The sequence below is a fragment of the Populus alba genome, chromosome 10, assembly GCF_005239225.2.
Source record: "Populus alba chromosome 10, ASM523922v2, whole genome shotgun sequence".
Classification (NCBI taxonomy): domain Eukaryota; kingdom Viridiplantae; phylum Streptophyta; class Magnoliopsida; order Malpighiales; family Salicaceae; genus Populus; species Populus alba.
The window spans coordinates 4,374,626-4,386,974 of NC_133293.1; the positions used below are offsets into that span (position 1 = coordinate 4,374,626).

General features: G+C 31.8%; 2 protein-coding genes across 5 annotated transcripts; one reads left to right on the top strand and one right to left on the bottom strand.

Annotated features, from left to right (window-relative positions):
* Positions 1-6,167: 6,167 nt before the first annotated feature.
* Positions 6,168-7,393, bottom strand: LOC118034535 (uncharacterized). Of its 3 annotated transcripts, XM_035039866.2 has the most exons (3): positions 6,990-7,097; positions 6,732-6,869; positions 6,168-6,606 (listed from the first exon to the last, which is right to left on the bottom strand). In XM_035039866.2, exon 3 carries the CDS (start codon positions 6,597-6,599, stop codon positions 6,423-6,425), a length of 177 nt encoding a protein of 58 aa, XP_034895757.1. In that variant the 5' UTR covers positions 6,600-6,606; positions 6,732-6,869; positions 6,990-7,097; the 3' UTR covers positions 6,168-6,422. The 3 variants fall into 3 exon arrangements, 2 of the variants coding, with proteins under 2 accessions (XP_034895757.1, XP_034895755.1); XM_035039864.2 differs by lacking the exons at positions 6,732-6,869; positions 6,990-7,097 and adding an exon at positions 7,286-7,393; XR_004685041.2 differs by lacking the exons at positions 6,168-6,606; positions 6,732-6,869 and adding an exon at positions 7,286-7,364 and having other exon boundaries at positions 6,876-7,091.
* Positions 7,394-7,419: 26 nt separating this feature from the next.
* Positions 7,420-9,668, top strand: LOC118034533 (NADH dehydrogenase [ubiquinone] 1 alpha subcomplex subunit 8-B). Of its 2 annotated transcripts, none has more exons than XM_035039863.2 (3): positions 7,420-7,520; positions 7,635-7,838; positions 9,359-9,668. In XM_035039863.2, exons 2-3 carry the CDS (start codon positions 7,648-7,650, stop codon positions 9,489-9,491), a joined length of 324 nt encoding a protein of 107 aa, XP_034895754.1. In that variant the 5' UTR covers positions 7,420-7,520; positions 7,635-7,647; the 3' UTR covers positions 9,492-9,668. The 2 variants fall into 2 exon arrangements, with proteins under 2 accessions (XP_034895754.1, XP_034895753.1); XM_035039862.2 differs by having other exon boundaries at positions 7,421-7,535.
* The last annotated feature ends 2,681 nt before the right edge of the window (positions 9,669-12,349 follow it).

The window sequence follows — 12,349 nt, forward strand, 5'->3', positions numbered from 1 at the left end:
TTTCCAACTTAATCAAATAAGGGTGAAATTAAGCTCAAAATATCTCATTTGCAAATAGTGTCCCTGAAATACAGTAATAAGTTACAAACATTTGAGCCAAAATAATTAATGCTGTGCATTGCCAAAGTCACTGTAGCGAGGATATCGAAATAACCTTGCTAGGTCGGTTGTCAAAACCTCCAAAATACTAAGCGCTTAACTATCACTAACAAAATAAATGTGTAGTCGATGCCGCGCGGATTGCAAAAAATAGGTCGAACCCAAGGGAAATTTCATTTAATCTTCCAATAATATAATGAAATGAAAAAGAACGGGGGATTTGAATTAAAAATTAAAGAAACAATAATTCTGAAAATAATAAATTGATATGTCGTTAAATCAATTTAAGATTCCACACATCCATTCCTATAAATCTCTTGATCATCGTAGTAAAATAAATATTCTTTCATGTCAAGCAAATAAATTTGATATCCCTTAAAGCTGGGGGGGAATCAATGAAATTATGAATAAATTAATTAGACAAATCTCTCGAATCAATTTCGTACCATCAAGTTAATTTAACATTGAAAACAATTCTCATTCACTCGACAGTACTCTTAAGAGTAAAGTATGTGCATTTATTCTAAGCAAACATTCAGAAGCTTGGCAATTTAACTTGGTTTATTTTTCCCTAATAAATCAAGATGAGAGTTGCAGCAATCAAATTAATTCTTTTGCTTTTTACTAAACCCTAACAATAATTACGAATTGAAAGAAACTAGAAAGCATACATGTCATCTAAACCCTAACAATAATTACAAATTGAAAGAAACTAGAAAGCATACATGTCATCTCAAAACAATTAAATAAGCTTGAATAACAACCAATAACATTTTGAACAAGGAAAAATAAATACTTGAATCTGAAAGGATTATAATGATAATGTTACTTCTCACAACTTGCCAATGGAGATGGTATGTATTCCACTTGAACTAAAATTAGAAATTAGTTCATAGTTGCTAGAAAATTGACAAAAGCAGAGAATAAAGAATGTTGCATAACCCCTATTTCAGATGTGTTTTGCTCTATTTATTCTCTTCTTTAGCTATCAAAGTTCTTCAGAATTCTTAAGCTAATTAGAAGTCGTTATGCTACTTAACTCCTTCCTTCTTTTTCAAGTTCTTAAGGTTGGTTAAATCCCTCAAAGTTTGTGTTGAAAATGAACTCTACTACTGTCACAACTCGGTTGTAATTCCAACTCTGCTGCAACTTCAACTTTGTTTCTGACTTGATTTCTTACAATATCCAACCATCCCACCTATATTCCTTCATTCATGGCATGTTGGAGGCTTGATCTTCACCTTTTTTGGGTTCTAATACCCACCATTTATATGCCAAGCTCTCAGCTGTAGTGGTATGCTAAGCATCATTAGTTTCCTCATCAGATTAGGAGACCAATCTCGTCCTTCATATTGCGTCTGTATTTTCACCTTTAAAATGATTTTATTTGACCTGGCATCCCTATAAAATTTGTATTACTGGATGTGTAGATGATTTTAGGCTTTTAACTTGCATGATTTCAATATCTGACGCTCAAGATATGCCCATTTGAATATGTAGTGTTAAAGTAGAGAATCCTGCTTCAAGGAGAATTTGGACCCAATTTTGTAGGTCTGATTGGAGGTCTAAACAAACTTGGATATCTGCCTATAATACCTTTCTAGAAAGCTTGATAAATGTACTTTAACTTTGATTCAGCCCACGTTCACATTATAAAATTATAACCTGGTGGAACACCTGTCATAAGAAGCAAGGTCTGAAACATAAAATGCAGAAGTTCTTATCTTGTAGCAATTAATTCACAAAGTCTCCTAAGCATGCACACTCATAAAAATAACTTCCAATAAGTTCAGATAAGCTCAAAATAAATTAAAATCATAGTGTAAAAGGAATAAAAATATATGTATATTTTACACTTATCAAATTCCCCCACACTTAGCTTTTGCACGTCCTTGGGCAAAATTTCAGTTTTACTTTTCCCATGTCAAAAATGTAATGCCATCAATGAACAACAATTAAACTCTCAAATCATCATAACATATAATGAATAACACTCTAAACAACTTAAAAATGCTCAGCAAGTGTTTTCACTTGAAAATAAAGTAACCAAATGTGTAGACCTCGCAGGAATAGTCACTCATTTCTCATGTGTTTGAAAGGTTAGTGCTTCACTTAATTTCATTCCACTCGAAATGATCTACATAAGCTTGCAAATATTCTCATTCTCCACAACTTGAATTTCATGCATGACACAAATCATAAGGTCTTTATTAGGATTGTAATGGGGCTTTAAGGTAGGAAATCTTTGGTAGGGTGCCTTAGAGCTGTCAAAACTAATGGAGCAAAATTACCCAAAACCAAACATAGAATATCAAACACTCCATCTAGACATTTTAAACTTAAAAATATGACACCCACATTAACATCCTCCATTGATTGTTCAAAAGAATAATTTTCATTCAAACCAAGGAATGATCTTTCACCTTTTAAATCTCTAACCCTTCACTAAAGTTAGAACAAGTTGTTCTTTTTTTCCTTTCTTTTCTTACATAAATTTATAAAACTCAAAAAAAATTAGCATAACAACTTGTTTTATTGGCTCAACCCCACAAATTAAGACACCCCCAAACTTATTCCATGTATTCATATGCTTTGATAATGATGAATGATGCTCCACTAGCTCTACACCTTGGGTAAGACATGTTGCAATATCGCAGTCACACAAATTAATTACCGTAACTTAAATAAACAAGATGGTAAGTAGAAAACAAGGGGTCAATCCCACGAGAAAGGTTTAATTCAGAGTTTTGAGGTAATCTAGGCTACAGCAGAACAAAACAATCAAGCTAAATTAAATAAATCCAAAAATTATCAAGACAACAAATCTTGATTTCAAGTAAACATCCACTAACGGAAATCAAAACCAATCATTGAAATGATATATAAAATTATATTCTAAATATTTATCTTTTCTTAATATTAGTTAGTTAACTGATCCACCATATAATTAGCCCTAACCATCAAACAACCATAGTGTCCGCACTAGTAATTTAATTCAATGGCAGCCTTAAGAACTAGATAGCTTGATTAATCTAGACAACATAACTGTCTACAATCCATGTTTGATTTGATCAAATATTTTTCCTAAGAGTAATAACATAAATTCACCACAATTATTAAACTTAGTTGCTTTACAAGTTTATATATCACAACTTCGATTTTGATAGCAAACTTAGCAATAGATTGTTAGAATAATAACTTAGAATTCGCTCTAGCAATCAAAATAAACAATCATAAGAAATAAGCATAGGAAAAAATACATACTCATCACATAAACTGAAAAGAAAAGGTAAAATAGATCTCGCAATTCTTTACTTTCACTATGGACTGTGAGGTGATCTACCATGAATTGAAACAAGGTTTTACCCTTCTTCTTTTTTGTCTTTTTTACTGTTATTGATTATTTATTTATTTATTTTCAATTTATTTTTAATGTTGTGTTTATTGGGATTTAGGGTTGGTAATTTATTTTAATTTGCTTTTAATGTTGTTATCACGGTTTCAGAAAAACATTTTAATATTGAATTGTTGTTCAATTTCACAAAAACAAATTCAATTTTGTTGTTTGGAAAAAAATAATGATAATAAGGGAGCCAAAATTAAAACAAAGAGAAAAATGGCAAGCCTTTGTTTTTAAAACAAATATGGTGTCAATTCTAGTCCTTTCTCTCTTTTTTCCTTTGTTTATTGAATTTTTTTCTTTTCAATTTGATCCTTCGATGTTATGTTGGTTGGGATTTTGGATTGATAATTTGTTTCAATTTATTTTTTATGTGATTATCTCAATCTTAAAAAAGTGTCCACCATTGAATTGTAGCTTGATTTCACAAGAAAGAATATGAATTTATTGTTTTGAGAAAGAATTAAAATCAAAAAATCAAAATTGAAACCAAGAAAAAATATGAGGCTTTTTTAATATAAAAAATGTGGTAGTTCCCTTTGGATTGTTTTTTGCCTTGGAATTTTGTCAAAAATTCATTTTTGTTTTGTTTAGGTTTTCAATTACATATTTTGGTCCAAAGTTATATTTTTCTTGCATTTAGTCCCCAAGTTTAGGACGTCAGAGAGGGAGTCATCAAAAGATGATAAAAGAAAGAAAAAGTTAGCAAATAGCAACTTTTCGGCAATGAAATTCATTGTTCTTGATGTCAACACATTCTTTTTATGAGGAGAGTTATATTTAGGTCTTTTTTCCATTTATCTTGTTGAAAAAAGTAAATGGGACTCGATAATATTTTTAGATTCAAGTTGATTTTTTTATTTTTAAACTTATTAAATCCTATTTTCAAACCCCAATTAGATTTATTGAGGTCTATAAGGTTTTTTCAGGTCTTTTCAACTAAAATAATTGTTGAAAGGTGGGTTTTTTGTCCCTTAAGTCAATTGCTTGACTTTCCCACTTGTGGTGGATAATATTTTGTCTGTCCCTTGAAAATATTAAAGAATAAGCAAGAGGCCTAGGCATGGAGAGATACCATTTCCCACTCTCTTAGCGTTTTTTTAGAGTTGTGCAAAGGTTTTTTTTTATTATTTATTTTATTTTATTTTTTAATATTTGATATTTATAGGGGGTTTTTATTGAATTTTTTTCAATTTTATTTTTCAATATTTTATTGATTTTGAATTATGCTATATAATTTGTTTGTGATTTACTTTTTTATAGGTTTATTATCATCTTAAACAAACACTCTAATATTTATTTTTTTGTGCTTAATTTTAAGAGAAGATTTTTTTTATCAATAATTAAACAAAAAAATAAAGTTGTTAAACTTCGTGAAATTCATAACCTAATGAAGTCTATGACCTAGATCGCATATTTGATGGAATAACTTGAATTAATTAGGAATTAGATTTCATAAATTGTTTCAATTTGCTTTTTATAGATTATTGCATTCTCAAATATAACAGCATTGGATTAGTTGCTTGATTTTATAATTGTCTATTTTTATTTTATTAAACCCAGTGAAATCCAAGACCTTAGTTACGGATCTGGCAAGTTAAATTAAGCTACATAATTTATTTCAATTTCCTTTTTACAAGGTTGTCACAGAGTTAAGCAAACTCCTTAACATTTAATTGATACTTAATTTTACAAACGATTATTATTGTTATCATATTATTTAAAAAAAAAATTAAAAAATATAAAATCCAATAAATCCATAATTTAAATCACAAATTTAATAAGTTAAGCTACAAAACTCGTGTCAATATAATATATCATTGTCTTAATATTTATATAAAAAATAATAATCTTAAAATTTTTATTTAAATCCTAAACCATATTTTCACTAGTCATTCAAATTATTTTTTAACTCACCAAATCAATTAATTCTTTTTGTATGACAGCTGACTATTGAAAATTCCCCCAAACCTAGTTTTTTTTTTTTTTAACAACGTTCAAAAATACAATTCTCGGCCAATTATACAGTTAATCACTTTAACAATTATCGCCGGCATCGATTGCCGGCAATGGGGCAAAGCCAAAAATTATTGTAGTCATAATTGATTATACAGTTGATTCTCCACAACGCCAACCCAAAGGAACTGCTATGAAAGGTGGCCATTCAAGAATGCACTGGTTGCAAGTGATTAGAATCAGGCATCCATGACAGCTGCAAAAACCCAAAAACCACCACCGTCCGTGGTGGCATAGAAATCAAAGTGGTCTAATAAGAACATGACAAAGATGGGCCCTTGACCTCATTTTTCACATTAGAAAATGAAATCAATCACCTTCTTTCAACAGGCCTACTGACATTCCCATGTAGAATCAACTTGTTACTAACGAAATGGCTTTCAAACACGAAGTAACCCAATCACATCACTAAATGATGGGTGTGTAAAAATTGAAGTCCACAATTGCAATAAATGATAGTCCAATGAGTGCAAATTACAACCTAACCAGTTGGCTTCTAACCACATGATCCAGGCGGGTCATCAACGAACTCCATGTTGGTAAAACATAATGCAAGGCAACACTACTGTTCAGTTTGAAGACTTGAAATGAACGTGAATTTTAGGAATTTGAATGCGTTTGTTGAGGAAGTTGGAAGCCCCAAGACACGAGAGATCACAAACATAATCACCTTTTAATGTTCACGCTCTAAAGCATCCTACAAAAAAGCCTGACCAGGGAGTCCCATGTCTGTTAAGAAATCCCTGGTGGCTAGAAGGAGGAACAAGGAACACACAAATTGAACCAATAATACCAGAGTAATTATTCAGCTCCACTAAACTATGAAATTATCCATCGTAACAGTCACAAGATACTCATCCAGAAAAGTAGATAAGAAAAGATAAACCTCTTGCATTGCCTTTCCCTCTCATTTCATTTTTGCCTCTGTAAAAAGAACATGGCGATTTACTCGAGGGTCGTATTTGCGAAACTCGAGCTTCTCCAAAGCTTTCTTGGCACTCTTCCTCTTGGCATAGAAGAATCCAGTTCCAGCAGCAGAAACAAGGCGGATGAACATGAAAGTCTTCTTCTTTTTGTCACCCATTGCTTAACTATATATATGTGTACAGCAGAAGTCACCAAACAGTATGAAAACATATTCTTCTAAAGAAACTGACAGACATGTTACTTTAAAAACAATATGCAATGAATATTATTCATATATGCACGGATATACATCTGCAGGTCATCACTAAAAGCAAAAGGCAAACTTTCAGTTCCAACCACAGCTATGAGCATTCATGTCCTTCGGAGCAGTCACTTCAATAAAAATGTTCAACGATAGGAGCTTCCTCAAATTATCTTTCCTAGAATCCTACATGATCAAAATATAACTACTTAAAACCTATACAGCACAGCACCAGTAAACTAGAAGAAGATGGAATCATTGCACCCTAACAGCATACCACATATACAATAAGGAAGTCTCACTTACACATTTTATCAAACACCATTTAAACAAACTTGATGTCATGAACCGAACAAAAAAAACACGAAACTTCAAACTCATTAAAGCATCTTTCTTTAATTTCCACTCCTGCCGAATCAAAACCATGATTAATTCTCTCATTATTCTTTCCCTTTCCAAATAAAATAAAATAAAAACCCTAACTTATAGTAGCCAAACTAAGCAAATCCCACTATAAATAAATATTTTACAGAAACCCCATAAAAAGAACTGCAGATACATCATAATGAAGCAAAGAAGAAGAAGAAGAAGAAGAAGCTCACTTGGTACTCTTCTTTGCAGCCGTCAACAATGTCGGTCGACGAAAAGCAGAAGCTGCAAATACAAAACCCTTCGACAATTGAAATAAACCACACGTGGTTTGTTCAATTACATAAATGCCCTCTACCATTAATGTGTATTACCTAAAATGACCTTACCAATCATGTTAACCATTCGCATTACTTTACCTTCACAATCCCCTCTCTCTCTCTCCTGTTTCCCAGTAGCAACGAAGTGGTAAAGGAAACAAAAGTACAAAAAAAAAATCTTGTTAATTCCTTAATGTTATATTCGGTTACTGAGAAAATGTGGGAATTGATAGAAAAGTTTTGAACTTTGTTACTTTTGTAGATTATTGTTGAAGATGGCAGCGAGTGCTGTGGATGCGACGGGGAACCCGATCCCGACATCAGCGGTGTTAACGGCTTCATCGAAGCATATAGCGACAAGATGCTTTCCGGAGAACGTGGAATTTCTTAAGTGCAAGAAGAAGGATCCAAACCCGGAGAAATGCCTCGATAAAGGCCAGCAAGTCACTCGCTGTGTCCTTGGATTGTAAGTGCAATCTATACAATTTTGTCTTGAACCTTTTTTATCTAGTATTTTTCTTGTGATACTGTTGCTGGTGATTGTTAATTCATTATTTGTTGTGTTAATTAATGATGTTTGATTGTAATTTATGTACTGGTATTAAGGGTTTTGGGGTGTTTGGGAAGTTTGTTTGGGATATGAAGGTGAATGAAATATTGGGTTTTGGTTATTTTATTTTGGGCCTGTTTGGATGTTGAAATGTGGTGGGATTGAGCTGGAAAGCAAGGTCGGGTCTCTGATTTTTCGTGGTTTTTGCATTGAGGTCGGAATGTCTACTCCCATGAGGTTGATAGAGCTTTTAATTAGTGGGAACTGAGGAACTTGCATCATCTCTCTGTTTTTTTTTTTTTTTTTTTGGCTCTCATATTGATGAAGGTTACAGTTTGTGTTTCAAGTTAAGGAATCAATTTATGTAACCTTATGGAGATGATTGGTTTTGCTAGATATGAAGTTCTTAGAGTTGCTGATATGGTTTAGGCATCAAGCAAGAATGATTAGTTGATGTAGTGTTTATTGTTTCTGAATTCCTTGTGGAGCTAAAACTGGATTATTTTTTACGCCTGTATTTGGTATTGAAAGTTAGGCAAAAGCAGCTGATTGATGCATATAGTTAGCTTTCTGATGCATTGAGTGGCTGCAACTAGATGCATGGTATTGCTACTACCCCACTATGAGAAATGGAAAGGTTAGGGTTTGGGAAAATGCATATCGTTATTAATTCATGTTTGCTCTAGAAAGAGATTTGAAATAACGTATTATTTGTCCACCTTAGGGACGTAGATAGTCAAGAATCTAAACCTTGTTAACATTGATTACATTTCTGGGTCGTAATCCAAGCAATTAGTCATAAGAGTATAGAGTCTTGATTAAAAAACAAAGTAGTTCAAAGTTCATGCAACAGAGATCCAGTCACCTTTAACAATCCTTTAATGCAATCAGGGACTGAGTGAATCCATTGCATTCATTTTTGCATCCATTGACTCTTATTTTGTTTCTGTAATCTTAGCAATCGGGGTATTGCTGATATTATAGATTCAGACAAATTGATTGTAATGTAGAAGGATTAAAACTTGCATGCATTGGCATTTCCACACTTAGATTTATAGCATGCATGTACAAAATTAGGTGAGTTCTGCTTGTTGAATAAATTATCATACCTGAATGTCTCATCGACGAATGAACTTGATCTATTTGTAACCTGGTAGATGGTCAGAATGTCATTTTCTTCCCGTGTGCGATACTGTGAACAAGCTGTACCACAAACTTTATTTTGTTTTCATTTTTCTGATAGGCTGTATGACTTCTTTATATCCCACAGGTAAAATTGCCTAATTTATTATAAAATGATATTTAATGAACAGTATATCAGTTACTTATAAAGGACTCTATCCAGCATCAAACCAACCCACCAGCACATGCTCGCCATTTCACACTTTGGCATGCTTGGTTGTATAATCTAAATTTTGAGATGTTTGCCGCTGCAGGTTGAAAGATCTTCACCAGAAGTGCACAAACGAGATGGATGCTTACGTTGGTTGCATGTATTACTCTACAAATGAATTTGATTTGTGTCGCAAAGAGCAACAAGCATTTGAGAAAGCTTGCCCTTTGGAATGATTGGCAAACGGAACTAGTAATCAGCTCACAATAATTTAGGTCACAAAACAGTTTGTGATGAGCAAATACTGCTGGTGCTAAAAATTTTCTATTTCTTGTGCCAATATTGTCTCACTTCTGGTACGCTCGGATTGTACTTTCAGATTGCATTCAAAAGAAAGGATAGGATGTTTTCCAGTGCATGGTTGCCGATTACATTATTTGCTTTTGGATTCTGATAGGTCTGCAGCCTGCTTGAAATATTGTGTTTGATTAGGTTTGGTGTGGCATAACATTAGGCCTTGTTTTTCATTGCGTTCCAACTGTGCTTTTAAAAATAAAAAAAAAAAAAAAAAAGGCCTGAAATTAGGGATGGGATTTTGAAAGGCTCTCCTGCTGCATATTGTTGCCAGGTTTGCTGGCCTCTGAAGGAATGCAGGCATTGATACATTCATAGCAAGTACAAAAATTCCTTGGTTACTTGTAAAGATTTTGAACCTAAGCCACAAATTCCACATATTTTGAAAGGCGCTTTCCTATTTCCTGGAAAGAGCACTATTGAGTAAAGGTCATCTCCTTTTATTTCGCAAGTTCCAGAATGCTTTCTGTTCCGTCTCTTCAGTTTGGTTATTGATGGGGACAAAAGAGAGAGGTAGGAGAGGTAAGAGGGGAGAAGTGAAGAGCAAAAAATTAGGAGCTAAAGAAAAGAGAGGAAAATTGGGGGTTGGAAAATTGAAAGTCTCAAACTTTTTATCAAATTATTATAATTTAACTACAGATTAAAAAAAAAAAGAGTATAAAGGGTAAAACCATGAAACAGCCAATTATTTAGTCAAAAGTTTACAAAACTAAACTCAAGTTCAAAATAAAATAATAACAAAATTTAATTAAAAGTTCAAATAATTTGAAATCAAAAAATATAAGCTAAATCTTAATCTCTTAACCATTAAACAATAACAGTTGGCTTATCTTCCATCATCAAAGAGCATTTTCATATGTAGACCATGTTTTAGGTCTAGTGTCTCTACAATTCTCCTAGGTTGGGAAAACTTAACCTCATCGAGTATATCTTCGGATAACTCCAATAACACTTCTAAAAATTAAAATTAAATTGTTGCAATATTTATCATGTAATTCAAGTACAATCTCAATCTAATAGGCTATCTCATAAACTAGAATTTCTTGAACTTCATCATCCCTGGTAAAAACATGTGAATTCCAAGCAATATTAGTATGTTCCTTTTGTACCAATAATAAAAATAAGTATCATGGATAAGATGTTGTCTTTTATATATAACAAGGCTTTTCAAATCAAAGGTGAAGCTAATATCAAAATTTAATAGCAGTTTAATGACGTAATTATTTTATTTAAATATTTGCAATTCTTTGAATATTCAGTACTTCTCGCTTGCAATTTACAATTGCTTTTCAAATGACACCATTCAGGTATAACCTATATCATGAAATATTTCTCAACATTAAATGCATCATGATACTTAAATTAATATTGAACTCTTGAACTCATCTTTATTGACAATTAATTTTCTCTTATATTCTCTATAAACTTGGGCACTCCTAGGATTTTGTTTGTGAGGTGTAGCACCTAACAAAGAACTATTACTTTGAAATTAAGACATCGCAAGGGTGTTACGGTGATCTTAATGTTTTATCCATTGACTTTTTATAATTAGCTTATAATTTTGCACTACATTATAGGCTTGGTCAATGGTGGAAATGCATTTAAGTATAACCTTTATTCTAAGTTCATCATTCAAACCTCCACGAAACTTGCTAAAAATTATGGTCTCGTTCTCTCTAATGATATATTTTCCATTATACTCATTAAATTGTACTAATATTCACTATTAGACTTATTTCATTGCCTAAAATTTTTCAATTGATTTAAGAGTTTATTTCTATAAGATTATGATACTTATTTCTCATGTATTTTTTGTTTCATTTCAATCTAATCAATGATAGAAAATTTACCTCTCCTTTTAATTAAATCAGGCACTATTAATGAGTTTCATCTTAGCAAATCTAACTTTTTTTTTTTAAACAAGTTGGACCGATTAAAAAAGTGATGACTAAAGGTTATGATGACCACCAAAAGTCAAGGTCTCTATTATATTAGATCTCATGACTTGCTCATTAGGGTTAACATAACTAGAATAACCTAGATGATAGTTATATTAATTGTCCTTGGTGAACTTGCCTACAATGATTATTGATGTGATTTTTATTAGACTTTTGGGTACTTTATTTGAGAATTCTTTAGGAACTTAACTCTTTGAAAATAAGTTGGGTTTGTATAAGTTGTAAGTTCTCTTTGAATAGCCTTAAAGTGTATCACTAATGATCCAGTCCATGGTAAGTTTAGACTCAAAGGTAGGCACTGAATGACCATGACGCAAATGTATTTTACACTTACTTGAAGATGAAATTAAAATCCTAAATGATTCTTACAAGTGGAATTACAAAACAAAATTAAAGTTAATTCTATCTTCTTTTTTTTTTTTTTTGACTTGGAGATTAATCAAGATCATAATATACATTAGGAAAATTATAAACATGAAATGCTAGACCTTTTAAATATAAATGATTAATCAAACATAATGTTACAACCTTTCACAAGTCTAACAAAAACTCACAATTAACAAAGAGAACTAGATGTCAAATATCAATGATGAAAGAAGTTGTTGGACAAAAATTACTTATTTAAATGCAAGATGGGATTATTATTTTTTTAGACAAAAAAGTTTATTAATAATAAGGAATCACTAGTACAAAACTAGAAAAGTAAATTTCAACAATTGAAGGTTGAGTGATTTATCCACTAGATTATTTAATGATGTGTATATATATATATGTGAAATTGA

Excerpts from the sequence above, each read along its gene's own strand:
- LOC118034533 (XM_035039863.2), top strand. The coding sequence starts at position 7,648 with ATGGCAGCGAGTGCTGTGGATGCGACGGGGAACCCGATCCCGACATCA. Across the intron at positions 7,839-9,358 it reads ACTCGCTGTGTCCTTGGATT|GTTGAAAGATCTTCACCAGA; the intron begins GTAAGTGCAATC and ends TTGCCGCTGCAG.
- LOC118034535 (XM_035039864.2), bottom strand. The coding sequence starts at position 6,599 with ATGGGTGACAAAAAGAAGAAGACTTTCATGTTCATCCGCCTTGTTTCT.